General features: G+C 39.8%; 3 protein-coding genes across 4 annotated transcripts; all 3 read right to left on the reverse strand.

Annotated features, from left to right (window-relative positions):
* Positions 1–624: 624 nt before the first annotated feature.
* Positions 625–7,677, reverse strand: LOC113128898 (beta-1,3-galactosyltransferase 5-like). 2 transcript variants are annotated; one of them, XM_026304534.1, is made up of 2 exons: positions 7,456–7,677; positions 625–2,739 (listed from the first exon to the last, which is right to left on the reverse strand). In XM_026304534.1, the coding sequence occupies exon 2, from the start codon at positions 2,732–2,734 to the stop codon at positions 1,661–1,663; it is 1,074 nt and encodes a 357-aa protein (XP_026160319.1). In that variant the 5' UTR covers positions 2,735–2,739; positions 7,456–7,677; the 3' UTR covers positions 625–1,660. The 2 variants fall into 2 exon arrangements, with proteins under 2 accessions (XP_026160319.1, XP_026160317.1); XM_026304532.1 differs by lacking the exon at positions 7,456–7,677 and adding an exon at positions 4,112–4,277.
* Positions 7,678–9,341: 1,664 nt separating this feature from the next.
* On the reverse strand, positions 9,342–11,820 carry LOC113128541 (beta-1,3-galactosyltransferase 2-like). Its single transcript, XM_026303954.1, has 2 exons — positions 11,687–11,820; positions 9,342–10,473 (listed from the first exon to the last, which is right to left on the reverse strand). The coding sequence occupies exons 1-2, from the start codon at positions 11,728–11,730 to the stop codon at positions 9,342–9,344; spliced, it is 1,176 nt and encodes a 391-aa protein (XP_026159739.1). The 5' UTR covers positions 11,731–11,820.
* Positions 11,821–17,049: 5,229 nt separating this feature from the next.
* On the reverse strand, positions 17,050–20,417 carry LOC113128062 (beta-1,3-galactosyltransferase 2-like). The gene is made up of 2 exons (XM_026303104.1): positions 20,374–20,417; positions 17,050–18,354 (listed from the first exon to the last, which is right to left on the reverse strand). The coding sequence occupies exons 1-2, from the start codon at positions 20,415–20,417 to the stop codon at positions 17,226–17,228; spliced, it is 1,173 nt and encodes a 390-aa protein (XP_026158889.1). The 3' UTR covers positions 17,050–17,225.
* Between the last annotated feature and the right edge of the window lie 641 nt (positions 20,418–21,058).

Here is a 21,058-nt window from a genome sequence, read left to right on the forward strand (position 1 = left end):
AGAATGGCAGAGGATCCCCAAATCCAGGTGTGAAAAACTTGTTGCATCATTCCCAAGAAGACTCATGGCTGTACTAGCTCAAAAGGTGCTTCTACTCAATACTGAGCACAGGGTCTGAATACTTATGACCATGTGATATTTCAGTTTTTCTTTTTTAATAAATTTGCAAAAATTTCCACATTTCTGGTTTTTTCTGTCAAGATGGGGTGCTGAGTGTACATTAATGAGAAATAAAATGAACTTTTTTGATTTTGGCAAATGACTGCAATGACACAAAGAGTGAAAAATTTAAAGGGGGTCTGAATACTTTCCGTACCCACTGTAAAACTGGGTTTATACAATAAAATAACATAGTGCCAGTCACTGTTGAATTCTTAATTTTATAGCATAAAATCATCAGTACATTCAATTATTCAAAATAATTGTTACACCTTTACCTCTTTTAACTACTGAATCTGTAAATATATTAGTTTTTTTAATAGTGACAAATATCAAAATTTAAATATAACGATTAGGCAAAACCAAACATGTTTTTACTAAAACACTCCACACACACCAAAAAACCTTCTGGAGGTACATAATACAAGGGAGGTGCAATTTACTACTGAGTTTTTGTAGCCAGTGTAGTTGGCTTGTCTTAGCTGAGTCCATCTGCTGATATCAAGTCTGATATCATGCTTTCATTTATAAATTCTGGAGCACCCTCCAAAGTCTTCTGCTTCACTATTTCCTTCACACAACATGTACTCACACATGGTGTGTTCCAGTCTCAAATTTCCATGTACATATTTAGAGTCCACTGGTACATAAAATGAGCTTTTGTTCATTGTTGATTTGACATTTGCATAAGCATGTAAACATAAACCTACATGTATTCAAAAACATAACACTAAGCAAAGCAGCAAAGACATTACATGTGTTTGTGTTCTTTTTAATCAATAGGTGTTTAACAAACTGCTCATACTGGCTCTTTTGCTGGCAGACTCTACTGCACATAAGGCTCTGTAGGCAATGTGGTCGATTCAAGTGAAGTACTACATCTTCTTCCTGCCAGCTAGTCTGTGAGCAGCTCATCCTTCCCTGCTCCACACAGTACAGTGTAGGGATGTACAGCCCAGAGAGAGGAGCAGAGACCACAGGTTAAAAACTGCAGGAGTAGTGAAAAGGTATCTGCATTACCTGTCTGCATTTTAGTTTAACTGACCTCAGCCCAGCTTGGCTCTGATACCAATCCTTTGGATTGCTTCAGCACACTTCTACAATGTAGTATAACAGATACAGTATATTCTTTAATACTGCAGCACTCTGCAAATACAACTCTGAAAAGAAACAGACATTGAAAACCCTTGATGTAATGAATAAGTATTAAGTTTTATTGTCAAAATAAATATGAGAGCTGATACAGCTCTGGATCTGGATTAATCTCATTTGACTGTAAAAACATTCTGCATTCAAATTTGTAAAATCAAGACTTGTTTTTCTTTTATACATTCTTCACTCCAACCAAGAAACCAAGAGTCTCCATGTTATCTTCAAACACATAATAAAAAAATACATGTTTGTCAGATTCCGTAACATTTCAATACAAATGGGTTATCCCACCACCAAAAAGTCAGTCTGTCAGTCTGGCCCCTCGACACCTTGAAAAACCTGATCAAATTCAGCATTTAGCATCTGGCTGTCTGCTCCTATTCCAGTAACTCTTCATCTGTGGGATGCTTGTTGTGGTCACAGCGATTACTTTTGAAAGGCTGCAGCTGCTCAGGGGATGAAATGGATCAACAATAAACATAGTTTTTTCAGGGGGGTCAGTGGGGGAAATGCCCAGGCGTTTCATGCACATACCCAGGTACACGTCTTCAATGAAGATGGGTTTAATCTGAGGTGAGACTTCCAGGATCTTCCCAGGCAGATCCAAGGACATGACGTAGGCCATGCCCAGAGGATATGGGGGATACTCCGGCTCAGCAATCACGTATCTTGGCATGAAGAACTTGTTGAATGGGTTTCTTAAAACCGGGCTGTGCCACCACACCAAACCTGTCATGTAGTTTTGTTTGGCAGTGCTGGGATCCAGCAGCAGTTTAACCAAATTCTGAACATGGAGTAACACATCTGAATCAACCTTCATGACATAAGAACCCTTAACACAGTGTGCAACCAGCCACTCCAGCATGACCATAGTCTTGATGGTCAAATTCTGATAGGTGTCCCTAAAGTTACTTTGGACCAGGTCATGATGCTGCAGGTTCTCCTGTCTGAGTCTCTCCTGCTGCTTTTCAGCATCAGGTTCTCCAGGTAGGCCCAGTATGAAAAGGGTCTCAACCAGCTGACCCAGAACTAGTTTCTCACTTCCCCATGTCTTTCTGATGTTGTCCCGGGCTGCTATGTTACTCGGTGCAACTGGAACCATCACAATCAAGAAAGGGGTATTGGTCTTACAGGTTGGTGTGTCATCCAGGATGAATTTGTAGTTTCGTGGATAAGCCACATGATAAGGCCCAGGATCCTCCCATTTTGGTTCTAGTGATGACAATGACGATGATGATGATGAAGACGATGACAATGAAGACGATGCGGACGAAGAGGACGATGCTGATGATGGTATCATTCTGTAAGCTGGAGAATCCCAGGGCCTTGATCTTGTATTAAAGTTGATACACACGAGGAAGAACAATATTGCTCCCAGGATCAAGAAAAAGACGGTTTTTAGGTATTTCCTCCCGTTCTCCATTAAAACTAGACAGAAAAGAGACTCATGTTATCACATGATAGCAGGACTTTCTCTGCACATTTAGTTCCAAAAGGATCTGATGCTTACAAAGACAACATGAAAATGATGTCCCTTGGCATAAGGGGAATGCTTATCAGTATCATCTGAAATGATTTGGTACTAGTTGAAATTATTTTATGCTACCAATACAATTTTCAACATGGGTTCTCATGGGTGTGGTAACTAAATTTGACTTACTGCTTGCAAATATTACTGGTCACCTGCCTTGACTCAAATGCTTTAGTAAAATGTGGGGAGTTTGAAAAGCAAATGTTTCTTGATTACACCCTTAGTCTTTGTTGATGTGTGTTTGTTTGACCTTATTTTTTAGGGTCATAGAGTCATTCTTCCTGTATACTGCACTACACACACACACACACACACACACACACACACACACACAAACACACACACCCTCACACACACACACACACACTATGCATATTGTATATACATAAGCTACAAATATCTACAAGTTTAGACTGTTTCTATGTATCCTTTATTCAGTATATTTATTTTCACCAAAGTATAATATTGTGTTGCAAAGTGGTTTAAAGAGGATTGACCACATTCTTTGTTGCTATTTCAGTATTTCCATTCAGTTTCTTCTTTAAACCACATCATCTATGTTACTTCCTACAATGTCAATGAGCCTTTGCTGCCATTGCAGTAGAAAAGAAGCAAGTCAGTGAGTCAATCGTGAAAGTTTCTTCCTGAAATACATTACGATAGTCAATGTCAACTTCTTCCCTTAAATTTTTCATGTGCATAACATGTAGAAATGCCAGATTGTACCGCGTTCACATAATATGGCCTTACAAATGTTGCTGGTCATTAAAGACAACAATTTGTTAAAAATATTATTCCTAGCAGGAGCGGTCAACCCAAGGCAAGTGGTGCTACCTGTCAGTACTTCCAAAGTATACTGTTCAAACAATCTGTTGACTGGGAATTGCCCACCTCCTGCTTAAAAACTATTACTGAAGACATGATTGTTGTATTTACATATGTAACTATGAGCATTTTTCAAATATCAAGTTTCAAAGAATGAACAACAACATCATACAGGACTCTGTATCTAGATACATTTCAAATCATCAAAAAGCAAGATTTAACACACTACAGCAATTTCACTGAACATTCTGAGAATTATTACATTTTAAGTCTACTTCAAATCTATGAGAAACACCACTGTGCCAAAACATTTGCAAATTTCTTTAGCCTGACTCGAAGAAAGTACATTGTCATACTCATGAATATAAGGAAGTAGGAACCGTTGCTCTTAACTAACTGACAATCTCTTTCTGTTTAGTTTTACTACTGGTATATCATACTCACTGCATATTTTCCATGCCACACACATAGCGATGACACTCGACATGCATCAGTATTGCAAAGAACACATGAACAGTATTCACCAAAGTAGGTGGCAGCTGTTACGAGAGACTTAGAACATGTACATCCTGTTTCTACAATATAGCAGCCCTAGTTCTGCCTTTAACCCTTCCCCTCAACTCCACTGAATGAGCACACCCAGACCCAAGCAGAAATTAATATATGACTGCTTGGACTAGGAATCTAGGAAGCTGCAGAAACACTTTTTTAGATAAAACTATATATTTAGAAATGTATACAAACCATGTGGAGCCAAGTGAGAAAATAATGCACTAAGTCTTTATTTTAACTGACTGTAATGGAAAAATGAGTTTCAATGATTGATTACTGTTAGTGATTAGGGGGAACACCCTGGACAGGTCACCAGTCCATCACAGGGCCACATAGAGACAAACAACCTCACACACTCACACTCACTCCTATGGGCAATTTAATCAACCTGACATACATGTTTTTGGACTGTGGGAGGAAACCAGATTACCTGGAGGAAACCCACACAAGCTTCTTACTGTATTCTTGGTTTTTCAGGTTTCACAGGTTTTCATTTACAGGTTGATTCATAGAGTTCGAGGCTCGTGTGTTTTTCATAATCATATCTGATGTTTATGTTCTTCTTGACATAGTATAGTCTGACACTAAGGGACACAGTGTTCTCAAGGATGCTGGTGAGTATCTGGGAGAAAGGTTCCTTGGGTATGCCAGGTATGAGGATGGGACAAGTATAACAGAGCAGGCCCAGGATGGAGGGTTAACTGTTGAATGAGAATATAGAGTTTTAGAATACATTAGGGAATCACTTTGTAGAACAATAGGGAAGTACAGACTTAATTATCTGATTATGTAAATGATTATTTGCATTTATTTTGCATGTCTGTATAAGTAGTGGCCTCAGACTAATAGGAGCTGAGCAACTGGGGAAGAGACTGATCGATTGTGTTCTGTTCTGTTTTGCTCCTGCTCTGTTAAAACAGTGGAAACTTACAACTTTAATGTACAATATTCATAATATTTCTTAAGTCAGCCAACCTCCAAGCTCTTTGTTACAACAGCTCTGCACTGAATTCTTTGTAAAGTTTAAAATGTTCATTTTTTAAACTGTTATGATCTGATCATATGACTCACCATTTACCTGATCTAATTAATAAACTTAAACTAATTGTTTAAGATTCAGTTATGGCTCTTCCACGGGTCGACTCTGAAACTCTGAAATTCTCTGAAACTCTTCTGATGATATCAAAAAACGTGAGTTGAAACATAAGGCAGAGACACAACCTTTTAATAATATTTAGTAAGACCACTTCATCCCATTGAATGGAAAACTTGAAACTGCACCATATTCATGAATATTGAGTTACCACATAAGCTAGTGTACAGGTGACCTTGCCCCACAGATAGGAACTAAAGATTTACTGACGTAAACCACTATCAAGGAAGCACAATACTACAGTAGGTTGCTTCTCTGATTCATCCTCTCTATCTGGTTGGAGACACTGCATGTCAATAACAATACTGCAGGTATTCCAGAAAGCAGCTTTAACAAACTCTGAACTTCACCCTGAGCTCTGAGTTGAGACATTGAGATGGGAAATTTTCAAGTTAGTTCAGTCAACTCTGAGTGGACAGTTAACAGACTAAAGGACTAGAGGACTACACTAAAGGACTAGACTAAAAAGCCATCATCAATTGAGTTCAGAAACAACAATTGAAAAATAGCAATCTACATAATTGAATTCATTTTTCCAAACTTGAATTTGTTTTGTCTCAAATAGAAAACAGTTACACAGACATTATGTGGCCTTCAACACATGAACACAGCTACAGGAACTGGTGAGGGGGAAAAAACTGCTGCTCAAGTCAATGTGTAAGAAAAACCAGCTACATTACCCATAGTCCTTTCATGTAACACTTGCAATACGTTGTTTCTTTAACAGTAGGCTACTGATAAAAAAACAGTGGGGTGTTATCAGGGTGCTAGTGGGGTGTTATCAGGGTGCTAGTGGGGTGAAAGGTGGTGACAATTATAGGGGCCCCCACAAAGTCCAGCAGTGATACTCTATAGGCCCCTGTTCTGTGAATAATTCTAATATTTATATTAGTTGTATGCCAGAGATTTTGATGAAAACCACAGAAACATGCAATTTGATGAAAGAAGTTTTCCTAATCTCTACTCTTCACCCCTCCCTAAAAATGGTTTATTCCGATACTGTCATTTTGTCGTTACCGGGTGGGGTAAAATCTTCTAGCTACAGCCCTGGATGTTATTACATTTTATATTTATGTAGGTACAATCCAAAGGGCCAAACGCACCAGGCAGCACGCAGTTCACAGTGAATATATGGGAAGATCATAGAAACAGACACGGCCTAGGCTGCTGCATAAGCTCATTATTTTAACCTTAATAGGTTTAGGTATATTTGACACATTAAGATTTCTGTTATGGGAATAACCTGCACTGTTTTGTATTGTTCTCCACATTCTGGAGATGTTCCAAACCAGTTGTAATGATTGTACGTGCTGGAGATGTTCCAAACCTGGAGATGTTCCAAACCAGTTGTAATTATTGCGATTATGTGGTATTGTGATAAAGATTATGGGGCCAAATGAAACATTACAGTCAGAGTAATGTGATCTTTGCAGCCCAAGATCATTAGTGAAGTCAAAAACACCCAAAGGTGCCACATTCTCCCAGAAACAAACACAGCTCTAACTGCTACAGTGTTGTGTACCCTGTGTAAAACTGAAACCACACAAATGTCTGCTCTCTGTCTGCAAAACCACAACACTTGTCGCCGTTTAAAACAACTCAACTGTGCACATAGAGGTTTCCATGTCAACTTATCTTGTGTAGTTTATTTTATTTCACACATATTATGTATAACGTTCTTATTTGTAAATTTGTAAAATGTTTAATCTCTGCACACACTTTTTATTTTTAATTCTTTGCACCTTACTGTTGTAACAACTGAACTTCCCCACTGTGGGATCAATAAAGAATGATCTTATCTCATCTTATCTCATCTTATCTTAGCTTATCTTAGCTTATCGAGCCAGACTGTGAAGTGACGTCAGCAAACGCATAGACGGATTCACACACAAACGGATTCAAGGGTTGTTTTTGCACTGCAGCATTTCAGACACATTAAAGTCCGATAAGTTTAGTGAACATTCAGCCGTGTGGTGCAATAAATGAAGGCTCTACGGACTAAAGTCACCACGGAAATACACACACACACACACACACACACGCACACACGCACACACAACATCCCTGCGTTGACCGAACTTACCTTCACCTTGTTTGCGTCGTCTTTAAAAACTCTTCCCTGTTCTCGGTCGTTTTTCCTCTCATTTAATTCAACTCGCAGAAAAGCAACAGATATATGAACCGAAATGTGAACCACACCTATGAACCAGACTTCGGAGCTTCTCGCCAGCTCACCTTCACCTCAGACTTAAACACCACCCACCCACATTCAGCAGTAGTTTCCTCCAGGTTAAACGGATGGGCTTCCTGGTGAAACACCACTATCTGCAGACAGAGGGTGTACTGAGTTCATGGTTTAGCCCAAGGGTGCCCTGACTTGCTGCTCAAAGACCACAGTCCTGCTTGTTCTTCAACTATCCCTGTTCTACCCACAGCTGATTACCTAGACCAGTTTTTTTAGCTAATCAGAAGCTGAAAGAACTCACTTTGCCTCCCCCCTTCCACCCTCATCTGTGATGGTATCTTCCAGTTTCTGCCTGAGTACACCTTACCCAGGTAATCATCAACGGGTCAGACAGGCAGGACAGTGGCCCTGAAGGATCAGGATTGTAATAAACTAATATAATCTACTACTATTCTATGTAAGATGTTAGTCGAATTAGTAGAAAATTACTCGGGATTCTTTTGTTAATGTTTTGGTCTAATTGGTTAAATATTAGTGACTTTTTCTAGGAAGAAGTGGCAAACATTTACTGTTTGCAAACCAGGAAACCTGAAGAAAATAATAGGCAGGTTAATTAATAATCAAGGTAATAGGCTAACTGCAGATCGAATTGTAATTTTCATAACATTACATCATAAATAGACAATAATGACTGAGTATAAATGGAAAAGCCAGTTATACTTACCCAGAGTCCAGGTAAAAGTCAACTTGCAGCATATTTATAAATTAATAAATTAACATTTAAAATAAATGTATATTTTTAACTCAATTCATTATAAACACCATATTAACTAGAAGCCATTATGTAATTAGGGATATATCTAATTGTTCTTTTGATTAGTGAAACTATAACTAAAAGTACATGAAGTTTTTAACTGATCATAGAGTTTCATAGTGTGTTATGTTATTCTGTTCCATTGGGTCAATAAATGTTACACCTTGCCATACAACTTCTAATCCTTAACATTAACTAAAGTCACTCGAAAACAGTTTAAATTCCCCCTTTGGGATATTAGAAGCTAAGTTTAGCCTTAAGAACAAACTGTCACTCATCAAGCTCAACATTATTCAAACACATTCCCACCTATTTTACAATGTGAGCACCGTGACTCCTAAGAAAAGTCATCCAAAGCTTTGAACTGTACTGAAAAATTAGGTGTTCTTTCAAGGTAAATATCTGATTTGTGAGTGATTAGACCTGTAATTCCTATAAACGGTACTAATGTGCGTCATTGTAACTCCATGCTCTGTGTGTTTTTCCTGTATGAGTGAAACAGTACAGCTTTTCTGAGGAAAAATAAAAATGCACTTATTTTCTTTCTTATTTATTTCTGATTGCATGCAAAAGGACTGGGTGGATAATAATATAATAATGTATACTATACAGAGATCAACTCTCCCCTTCAACTCCTGCCGTCTTATTCCACAATGACTGAAGTGCTCCAGTGTCAAACCTTCCCTGAAATTTCAAATTATCTCACAAACAGACAAAAAAAAGCCTGTAGGCAACACCAAGGGTGTCTAAAATGTTCCATGCCAATAACCATTTTTATGAAATCACAGCAAAGTAATTAGGTTTAGAACCAACAGGTCAGTATGAAACACAAAAACTAACTCATAAATCACCTCTTCATTTGTGGAGCGAAACTAAGCAAAATATGAGAAAGCAGCTATCTGTAAAGTTCATCTTCCAATATCCTGCCAACCAAACCCAGTGATTTCTTAGTGCATTTGTAATCGTTGTCCTAGCAAGGTGGTCCAGGTTTCTTGAGGTCTGTCCAGTATTTCACCAGCTCTTCTGGACTATCAAGAATGTAGGTGATGATCTTGGAGTATTCACAGCGATCGTATCCTGGGTTATAGACCTGGAACTGGTAGGAATTTGGTGGTGATGTGGGTGTGAGTCCTAGGTTTTTCATGCACATTCCAATATAAGCATCCTCTATGTTAAAAGGCCTTGTTGATTTTGAGACCTCCACAAATTTCTCTGGGAGATCGTTGGAGAAGACATACCCCATGCCTAGAGGGTAGGTTGGGTACTCAGGATCTGGGTACATCTCTTCTGGGACATACCACTTGGATTTCTTGGAACGAATGACCGGCTTATTCCACATAAGCAACCCTGTCAGGTAGTTCACCTTGGGGATGTCAGGCTTCTGCAGCATAATTACTAGATTGTCAATGTTCAAGAACATGTCCGAGTCAACCTTCATGGCATAAGCTGCTGTCCGGCAGCGTGTGGCCAACCAATCCATGATCACCATGGTTTTGATTGTCAGATTGCGGTAAGTGTCCATGAAGTCACTCTGGATCAGGTCATGATGCTGTAGGTTCTCCTCTTTGAGCTTCTCCTCCTGTTGCTCAGCATCACTTCCACCAGAGAGGCCCAACATGAACAGAGTAATCACCACCTTTCCCTGAACCAGGTTTTCTTTGCCCCATGTCTGACGGATGGCATCTCGTGCCACCACATTATTTGGGGCTACTGGAACCAGAAGGACTAGGGAAGGGGTCTTATTCTTGCACACCTCTGTGTTATCAATAATAAAGTGGTAATTGCCTGGATATGCTTCGTGGTATTTAATCACGGTTGGTTCTACAGTCGGCAGTGCACTAGGTGAGTGTGTAATTTCAGTGGTTTCATTAGGTTTAATTCTGTGTTTTGGATTGACATGAGGAGGAGGAGGATTCATCCACTGATTCTGATTGAAAAAACTCTGGTAGTGTTGATAGAGTGGAAAGTTCTCCCACCATGGTATATAGCTGCTGGACTGAATGTAATACAAGACGAAGAACATTAGACAAAGCAGGACCAGGAACTGGAACCAGGATTGAAAGAAAGTCTTCTTCAGACGACATGTGCCCTCAACAAATTGTCTAAAAAGCAACAAAAACAAAGTTAACACAGACAACACTTTGTAATAGGGTGATATAGCATCATGATATGAGCAGACTTAGCAATAATCGCCATCTAGATCAACTGATACTGGATGTTAGATCTGACATGGACAGACAGTCCACCATCCTGTAGAATAACAGCTGTAAGACCTTGTGTTTATTCATGTAGCTGCTGGATCTGCTCTCTACATTGCACAGAGGTTAATCTTTTTTTTTTTTCTTCAAGAATATAGCTGTCTATGATTGTCATGGCTTTAAAAAGATGGCTGTTTACTTACTAATGTTATTTATCTCTAGTGATTCTTCAACAATACCAGAATTTGTGATTATTAGCTTTTGCACAATAAACAACGCTGCTTGTGCACGTTTCTGTAGCTCCAGTTGTACCAGTTTACATTATCTACATGAGGGTGGTTACATGTGTGTTGTTCATCGTAGCTGTTGGTACAGCTGCTGTCTCACCAGCTTTATCAGCCCATGAATTCTCACATTTACCTCCAACCTATAAAACTCAGAGTTGTTGCTTCACAAAAAAGTTTAGCTACCAACCTCTCTAGAAACTGCATTTGTGCTAAAATACGGTTCCAGGGTTCTTATTTCACCAAAACCTGGATAGAGTTCTACTGAATAAAAGATGAAAAACCCCAAAGACTTTAGTCATTCAAGGAGCGCAGAACCAGGCTTACCTTCCTGTTAGTTGTGGTGTTGGACAGCTAAGTAGTAAATTTGTTGTCTTTGAGAAAATATTTTAACTTACATTCAAACAAAGTACTGAGCATATACATGAGGCTACAGGCTCGTTTATATATTGCTATTTATTGCAAATAACCTTGACAGGACTTCCCAATTAGGCAAAGTGATAAATACAAAGCTTAGTGCTGCTCATTTGGTTGTGACTATTTCACTGAAAACACAACTTGTGGAGGTCTGACTAAGCAGCCTACAAATGGCCCCTGTTACCTTCTGTGCGTAAAATGCGGACATGTTGACATAGTCTACAAACTAACTGCCCTGATCGTTGTATGTGGTGCAGCACGTTGCTTCGTGTCCTTGTCGGTGCCGGGTAGTGATTGTCTCCTTTACCTGTCAGTTACGTGCGGAAGTGAAAGTGCCAGTCAGCAGCCACCACGGGCTGAAGCTCACTGTAGACCAGCTTTACTTAGAAAGGAATGAGATGATTTTAGGTGCTTACCTTTTCAGCCCACTAACATGTGAGACAGACTCCAGATCCCCCATGACTGCAGCGACCCTTCCTGTTTCCTTAGTCTAATTTCTCTTTATCTTATATACTTGGCTTCAGCCATTAACTCCAGGACGAATTTCTCATAAAGTAACCATAACTTTAACTCATCATTAGGCTACTTCACCTATAGACGGAGAAGACGATAACTGTTGGCCTGTAATCAGGAGGAAGGAAGACGCGCAGTGACTTGGAGAGGGTGAGGGGACTGGGTTATGTACCTACATCCTGCCTCGTAATTTAGGACGAGGCTTTTTAAGTGGTCACCTGGTTTCACGCACATGGAAACACACCAATAGATGGACAATAGCGGAAATTCCAGGTTTGGAAATGACTAAATTAAAATCAGCTTCTCTTGTCACAACCACGTCTAGACTGAAATCAGACAATTTATTGCATTGGTTCTTGCATTTTGTGTTGTGTTGATATTTGTGCGCATGAGAAAGAGAGCAGATGCACGTCTGCTCCATTCAAAAACTGTATTGACGTTCAGTGAAATATTCCTATTTGCTTCCTTACTGAGAGTTACACGAATAGATTTATACCACAATCATATTTGCATGAGAAATATAAATTTCTAGCAAGTTACCTTAGTGTAAAGATTAGACACAGGAGAAACCACCTATTCGACGAAAATGTAACAAAATCCACCCACCAATAAATCTAAAGCTCCCACTGTTTATTTTTGGATGAGACCATCAGCCAGGCAGTCAGAGTCCAGGAAGCTACTGGTCCCAGTCTCAGAATTGCCATAAAAAACAACAGGACATTTTTCACAGAAGGCCGTGTCTCTATTATGTTCAAGGCTGTGATGTCAATGCAGAGTCCCAGTTATTTTAGCGTTATCTGTGTTTATTGGTTCTAGGTGTATTAAATTTGAAATACTTGAATTCCCATTTAGGGCTTAATAATGTTTATGTTGTCTTTGAGCTATTTATTAAGGTGTTTATTAGAACATGCAGAGAAGATAGAAATCACCTTGGTTAAACAGCAGAAACCTCAGGAACCTGGTCAGTTGTCATGATTTTGATCCAGACACAGAAATCTCAACAATTAAAATTTTGTACAAATATTTATGGTCCCTAAAGGATGAATTTGAATGAATTTGTTGATCCTTTGACCTTTTTCCTCAGACCATGAATCTGACATTTGTGGTTCTAAAAATACATGTCTTTAGGATAATTATGTCCTTTGACTAGTGGCCTGATAATGCAACCACAGGGGGGCACAATCCAGTGTCTTCATGTCCTGGTCCCAAGTCCGGGTAAATGCAGAGGGTTGTGTCAGGAAGGGCATCCAACGTAAAGTTTAAGCCAAATCAAACATGTGAATCACAAATATGACTTCCATACCAGATCGGTCACGGCCCGGGTTAACAACGACCGCCACTGGTGCTGTTGACCTACAGGGTGCCAGTGGAAATTGGACTACTGTTGGTCGAAGAAGGAGAGGAGGAAGGCGTGTTCATGGGCAAAGAGAGAAGAGGAAGGGCAGGAGTGTAGGACTTAGAGTAGGGACTTTGAATGTAGGGACTCTGTCAGGGAAAACTAGAGAGTTGGCTGATATGATGGAGAGAAGAAAGGTGGATATCTTGTGTGTTCAGGAGACCAGGTGGAAAGGTAGCAAGGCCTATAGATTAGGAGCAGGGTTCAATTTGTTTTATCATGGTGTGGATGGAAAGAGGAATGGAGTAGGAGTTATCCTGAAGGAGGATTTTGCTAGGAATGTTCTGGAGGTGAAGAGAGTGTCAGATAGGGTGATGAGTCTGAAGCTGGAAGTTGAAGGTGTGATGTTGAATGTTGTCAGTGGTTATGCCCCACAGGTAGGATGTGAGTTAGAAGAGAAGGAGAAATTCTGGAGGGAGATGGATGAGGTGAATCAGGGTATCCCTAGTGGTGAGAGAGTGGTGACTGGGCCAGACTTCACCGGACATGTTGGTGAGGGAAACAGAGGTGACGAGGAAGTGATGGGTAAGTTTGGTATGCAGGACAGGAATGCAGAAGGACAGATGGTGGCAGACTTCACAAAAAGGATGGAAATGGCTGTAGTGAACACATTTTTCCAGAAAAGGGAGGAGCATAGGGTGACATATAAGAGTGGAGGCAGGAACACACAAGTTGATTACATCTTGTGCAGACGTTTCAACCTGAGAGAGATCAGTGACTGCAAAGTAGTGGCTGGGGAGAGTGTAGCCAGACAGCATAGGATGGTGGTGTGTAGGATGACTCTGGTGGTGAGGAAGATGAAGAGGACAAGGGCAGAGCAGAGGACCAAGTGGTGCAAGTTGAAAAAGGAAGAGTGTTGTGTGGCTTTCAGGGATGTATGAGAGCTGTAAGACAGTAGTGAGGTGTGCTGTAGGGGTGACTGAGGAGTTCAAGGTGGAGGTGGGACTGCACCAAGGATCGGCTTTGAGCCCCTTCTTGTTTGCTGTGGTGATGGACAGGCTGACAGATGAGGTTAGACAGGAATCTCCATGGACCATGATGTTTGCAGATGACATTGTCATTTGTAGTGAGAGCAGGGAGCAGGTGGAGGAAAATCTAGAGAGGTGGAGGTTTGCTCTGGAAAGGAGAGGAATGAAGCTGAGCAGCAGTAAAACAGAGTACATGTGTGTAAATGAGAGGGACTCAAGTAGAACGGTGAGGTTACAGGGAGTAGAGGTGAAGAAGGTGGAGGATTTTAAGGACCTAGGGTCAACAGTCCAGAGCAACGGAGAATGTGGAAAAGAAGTGAAGAGACGTGTGCAAGCAGGTTGGAACAGGTGGAGGAAAGTGTCAGGTGTGATGTGTGAAAAAAGAGTGTCAGCAAGAATGAAAGGAAAGGTGGACAAGACAGTGGTGAGACCAGCAATGTTGTCTGGTTTAGAGACAGTGGCACTGAGACAAAGACAGGAGGCAGAGCTGGAGGTAGCAGAGCTGAAGATGTTGAGGTTCTCTCTGGGAGTGACGAGGATGGATTGGATCAGGAATGAGGACATCAGAGGGACAGCTCATGGTAGATGTTTTGGAGAAAAAGCCAGGGAAGCCAGATTGAGATGGTTTGGACATGTTCAGAGGAGGGACAGTGAATACATTGGTAAAAGGATGCTGAGGTTAGAGCTGCCAGGAAGGAGGCCTAGAGGAAGACCAAAGAGGAGGTTCTTGGATGTAGTGAAGGAGGACATGAGGATAGTTGGTGTGGGTGAGGAGGATACAGAGGATAGGGTTAAATGGAGGCAGATGATTCACTGTGGAGACCCCTGAAGGGAGCAGCCCAAAGGAAAAGAAGAAGACAACTAGTGGCCTGATACCAGTTTCTGCGCAGAAGTTTCCAGATGTCAAATAGAGGTCACAACAGCTTGTGTATTCGTGATGCTTGCCTTTAAATTTGCACAGTAGAAGGATGTGATGACATGTCGTCCATCTTTATATATAGTCTGCAGGGGTGAAGAGTCAAGACCACAGCAAGTGGAAACACTATGGTAGAGAAACTTGTGGTGGACAGCGGATTGTCAAACTGTCCCTGACTCATCCTAAACTAAGCCTTGTAGTGACTCTGGTGAAACTCCTGGACCAGGCGGTGGTTCTCTCTGTGATCTCTCCTCTTTCTGAGGGTCACATGTACCCACACAAATCTGTTTCTCTGCTTTAGACATATTCAAGAACAGCCTCTCAGCTTCAGTCAGGTGCAGTGCAAGTGTCATTTGGCTCTCCATTTTTAATGCAAAGTTTAAATAGGCTCATTTATGAATGTTTAGCAAAGAGAACAAAACGATGCAGCAAACTGCTCATTTTTTAAATGGAGGTTTTTAAAAAACTCACTGTAATGGGCCGTGCACCTGTCGGTCTGTCACAGTGACTGAAAGTGATAACGTTGACATTTTCACTGCTAAAAGTCTTTCCACCACTAGATGTCATGTTGCCTTCAAAGTAAACTTCTACAAATGAGCGTTTTTTACATAATGTACATTCTCTAGCAGCTGACATTGTACAGCACAAGTGTTTTTGTTTGTTTTGTACATTTGCAGTCCAAATAAGTTTAGAAATGAATTATAAAAAACACGAATAACCATACTGAATTTTAAATAATTCTCTACAATAAATTAAAACTACATTTATATTTTAGTTAGTCATCATATCACCATATTAATTATTAGTCATGATGTAATTAGAGATATATTAAATTATTCTTTTGATTAGTTAAAACATAACTAGAGATACCAGCTGGCATAAAAGAGCACACCTTGATAAATGTATAACCCTTTGAACTTACAATATTAAATATGTTTTTTATAAAAAAATATAAACTATATTTTAACAGATCATACATTCATTTAAAGAGTGGGTTATGTTATTCTCTTCTATAGGGCCAGTAAACGTTACACCTTCTAATTCTAAAGGCAAGTGCACAAAAAAAAAATGCAAAAACAAATACAGTCCCTTAAAAACACACAGGATAAGATGTTGCAACTCAGATACATAACTGGTTTCACTGCTCTCTGCAGTGAAAATAAACAATGGAGAAAATTCTCTTGAAAGAGCCACAAAGACACTTCACAACCTCAGTGGAACTTTGTCTCCCGTCCAGTAAAAGTTAAAACAGCTGACATTAAATATGAGTTTTTAAAATAGAAACTATATTTTCAAGCAGATTAAAAAAAAATGAAGGATACCTTTTACATTTCATTTAGAGCGATTACAGTGTGATATACAAACATTAATGTGTAGTCAAAAGTGCTTTTCACCTCTTTGTAAGTGACAGACAACATATTCATTGCTGTGGATGGAACGTCAAATTGTGTTACAATTATTTCATAAACCACAATTCCTTGGAGCAGCTTAAAATATGTTATTGGTATTTGTTTTAAACATTTTAAAAATGTTACATGTAAAACAAGAAATGATAAGACTACTTTTGTGTTTGAGTGAAGAGGGAATTATAAATTTGTTCTCCCACTTAATATTTTTTAGATTTTTTCTTATGTGACTGAGAAAACTTTTTTCATTCAGTTAAAGAAATTTACTCTCATGTGGTTTCACATCTTTAGATTCTCATACGCTGTCTGTCACAAAGTCTGTTCAGTTTCTATCTTGTTTTTACTGAAAGACAAGCCAGAGGAAAGTCAGTGTCTGTTCTCATGCCACATTAACTAAAATCACTTGAGAACAGTGAAAATTCCCCCTTTGGGCAATTAAACAAAATTTTGCTTTAGAACAAACTGTCACTTGTCAAGCTCAACATTAGTCAAACACATTCCCACGTACTTCACAATGTGAGCACCCTAACTGCTAAGAAAAGTCATCCAAAGCTTTAAACTGTACTGAAAGATTGGTCATTGTGCTAACGAGATGTTCTTTCAACGTAAATCACCTCTTCATTTGTGGCGTCAACAAAGTAAAAGATTATATATTACCATTAAAGTAGCTATCTATAATTAAGTTACCGTATATTCCGGACTATAAATCCAGCCAACCACCCTCAGCGATTTCTTAGTGCATCTATAATCTTTGTCCTAACAAGGTGGTCCAGGTTTTTTTAGGTCTGTCCAGTATTTCACCAGCTGTTCTGAAGAACTAAGAATGTAGGTGATGATCTTGGAGTATTCACAGCGATTGTATCCTGTGCTATAGGCCTTGAACTGGGAGGGATCTGGTGGTGATGTAGGTGTGAGTCCTAGTTTTTTCATGCACATTCCAATATAAGCATCCTCTATGTTAAAAGGCCTTGTTGATTTTGAGACCTCCACATATTTCTCTGGGAGATCGTTGGAGAAGACATACCCCATGCCTAGAGTGTAGGTTGGGTACTCAGGATCTGGGTACATCTCTTCTGGGACATACCACTTGGAGTCCTTGGAACGAATGACTGGCCTATTCCACATAAGCAACCCTGTCAGGTAGTTCACCTTGGGGATGCCAGGCTTCTGCAGCATAATTACTAGATTGTCAATGTTCAAGAACATGTCCGAGTCAACCTTCATGGCATAAGCTGCTGTCCGGCAGCGTGTGGCCAACCAATCCATGATCACCATGGTTTTGATTGTCAGATTGAGGTAAGTGTCCATGAAGTCACTCTGGATCAGGTCATGATGCTGTAGGTTCTCCTCTTTGAGCTTCTCCTCCTGTTGCTCAGCATCACTTCCACCAGAGAGGCCCAACATGAACAGAGTAATCACCACCTTTCCCTGAACCAGGTTTTCTTTGCCCCATGTCTGACGGATGGCATCTCGCGCCACCACATTATTTGGGGCTACTGGGACCAGAAGGACTAGGAAAGGGGGCTTATTCTTGCACACCTCTGTGTTATCAATAATAAAGTGGTAATTGCCTGGATATGCTTCGTGGTATTTAATCACGGTTGGTTCTACAGTCGGCAGTGCACTAGGTGAGTGTGTAATTTCAGTGGTTTCATTAGGTTTAATTCTGTGTTTTGGATTGACATGAGGAGGAGGAGGATTCATCCACTGATTCTGATTGAAAAACCTCTGGTAGTGTTGATAGAGTCGAAAGTTCTCCCACCATGGTATATAGCTGCTGGACTGAATGTAATACAAGACGAAGAACATTAGACAAAGCAGGATCAGGAACTGGAACCAGGATTGAAAGAAAGTCTTCAGACGACATTTGCCCTCAACAAATTGTCTAAAAAGCAACAAAAACAAAGTTAAGACAGACAACACTTTGTAATAGGGTGATATAGCATCATGATATGAGCAGACTTAGCAATAATCGCCATCTAGATCAACTGATACTGGATGTTAGATCTGACATGGACAGACAGTCCACCATCCTGTAGAATAACAGCTGTAAGACCTTGTGTTTATTCATGTAGCTGCTGGATCTGCTCTCTACATTGCACAGAGGTTAATCTTTTTTTTTTTTTTTCAAGAATATAGCTGTCTATGATTGTCATGGCTTTAAAAAGATGGCTGTTTACTTACTAATGTTATTTATCTCTAGTGATTCTTCAACAATACCAAAATTTGTGATTATTAGCTTTTGCACAATAAACGGCGCTGCTTGTGCACGTTTTTTTGTGCATGCCCACAAACTTAAGTCTACTAAGGTCAAGACCTGGCATCAAACCCCAATATTTGCAGGTCATTCCTCCCTTAGGCCCATCTTTCATTGCTGTTTCTTGCTCAGTTTGTTTTATGCATGCCCCAATGTGTGAATGTGTGCACAGGATATCTGCTTCCTTATTTTTTACCAGAGATGCAACTCCAACCATTCAGGGGGAATTTGCTAAGCTGTCTGACAGCTGTCTGGTTTAGCAAACTATCTGAGGCACATATTAAGCCCAAACTACCATCTATCTTTAACTGAAGGAGTAAGAAACAGCTCAGTAAGCAGAGAGGTCCACCATCTACCTGTGGTGTTAACCTTTGGGACGAGCACTGCTGTGACTAAACATGCTTCCAATATAATCAAAAAAAAAAAAAAAAAACATGAGGTAAAACAGCATACATGTCCTTGACAAAAAGGGATGGGACCTTCAGAAATACCTGAACTTTTGATGCATCATTATATGTTAACCTGTTGTACCAGTTTACATTATCTACAGGATGACGGTTACATGTGTGCTGTTCATCGAAACTGTTGGTACAGTTGCTGTGTCACTAGCTTTATCAGTTTCATTTAGTTATCAGTTTCATTATTTACCTCCAACCTATATAATACATCTACTCAGAGCAGGGGTTGTTGCATGACTGCTGGAGCTGTAGCGTTTGACAGCAAAGTGATAAATATGTTGACTAATTACAGAACCTGTGCCTCTTGATAAGTTTCTGGGTCTCTGGGAAAAATATAATGAAGCTTCCATAATCTGCAGCTTGCACTAAAGTATGCCTCAGGGTAGAGTGTACAGGTTTGGGCTTTTGGAGGTCAGTAGGGTTAATCTATGTGAGTTCCATTCATTTATTTATCATAAATAGCCTACTGATAATGACTAATTGAAGTGTCTACAGCAGCTCTTAGAGTAATGTTAATATTAATGCTACTATTAACAATAATAATCAGCTTGTGACCCCTCACAATAAAACTAAAACAAGTGCTTAAAAAACTCAAAATTATTTTGTTCCCATCAGGAAGGGCCTAGATCTTTAAGATGAGGAGCTGTGGTTTAACCATAAACCATCTCATTCAGTTTGTTTCTTTGTTCCTGTTATTTTCTACATTGTGAATTTTTACCAAAGACTCAAACCAAATAATAGAGATGGAATTTAGGGATAAAAAAGTTTTAAAGTAAAATCCGTTTCAGATTTTAGGTTCCTCAGAGTTGCCATTGTTTTTCTTGACAACAGCTTTGTAAAACTAATGATAATAATTTAACCTCATGAAGCTTGAAATGAGAAGAGATCAATGACATCAATGATAATAATATAGCAGCCTGCAGTTGTCTTTTGCTTATAGCAGAGCTTTGAATGGGAACAGGAAGGCAATAATCTTTATCTAAGCAGCCTACAAATGGTCCCTAACACGGATTTATGTTCAGTGAATGTGCGGCTCAAAGTCTCTGCGTACAAAATAGTGGAAAACAATAGCGCCAAATCTGTGCGTCATTTTAAGGCAAACACTTCACTGACCCGTAACGCTGACGGGCTGAAGCTCACTGTAGACCAGCTTTACTTTGAAAGGAATGAGATGATTTTAGGTGCTTACCTTTTCAGCCCACTGACATGTGAGACAGACTCCAGATCCCCCATGACTGCAGCGACCCTTCCTGTTTCCTTAGTCTAATTTCTCTTTATCTTATATACTTGGCTTCAGCCATTAACTCCAGGACGAATTTCTCACAAAGTAACAAGTGAAGGAGGGAGGAAGACGCAGTGACTTGGAGAGGATGAGGGGACTGGATTATGTGGCTACACCTTCCTCGTAGGTTAGGGCGAGGCTTTTTAAGTGGTCACCTGGTTTCTTGCACACGGAAACATACTAATATGGACAATAGCGGACAATGAAATTCCAGGTTTGGAAATGACTCTAAATTAAAATTTCGCCACAACCACATCTAGACTGTAATCTGACAATTTATTGCATTGAATCTTTCATTTTGTGTTGTTGTGTTTATATATTATGTTAGTGCGCGTGAGAGAGAGAAAGAGTGGGGGGGGGGCAGTAAATGAGCAAATGGGAGGAGACACACTCCTGTTGATGTCATAGTTGGAAATACTATAGGTGGGAAACAGAGATCCATGTAGCCATTGCGCCGGTCACACGATAGCACTATAGCACAAATATTTTATTGATACATTAACTGTGCAGTGGAAATAATGAGCTCCTTGTCTTCTGTCATGATGGAGGGGAATCTCTTTTTTTATTGTGAGTAATTTTTATCAGTGATTTT

This window comes from Mastacembelus armatus, chromosome 1, assembly GCF_900324485.2.
Source record: "Mastacembelus armatus chromosome 1, fMasArm1.2, whole genome shotgun sequence".
Taxonomy (NCBI): Eukaryota; Metazoa; Chordata; class Actinopteri; order Synbranchiformes; family Mastacembelidae; genus Mastacembelus; species Mastacembelus armatus.

Excerpts from the sequence above, each read along its gene's own strand:
- LOC113128062 (XM_026303104.1), bottom strand. The coding sequence starts at position 20,417 with ATGGGGGATCTGGAGTCTGTCTCACATGTCAGTGGGCTGAAAAG. Across the intron at positions 18,355-20,373 it reads CATGTCAGTGGGCTGAAAAG|ACAATTTGTTGAGGGCAAAT; the intron begins GTAAGCACCTAA and ends GTTGCTTTTTAG.
- LOC113128898 (XM_026304532.1), bottom strand. The coding sequence starts at position 4,154 with ATGTCGAGTGTCATCGCTATGTGTGTGGCATGGAAAATATGCA. Across the intron at positions 2,740-4,111 it reads TGTGGCATGGAAAATATGCA|TTTTAATGGAGAACGGGAGG; the intron begins GTGAGTATGATA and ends TTTTCTGTCTAG.
- LOC113128541 (XM_026303954.1), bottom strand. The coding sequence starts at position 11,730 with ATGGGGGATCTGGAGTCTGTCTCACATGTTAGTGGGCTGAAAAG. Across the intron at positions 10,474-11,686 it reads CATGTTAGTGGGCTGAAAAG|ACAATTTGTTGAGGGCACAT; the intron begins GTAAGCACCTAA and ends GTTGCTTTTTAG.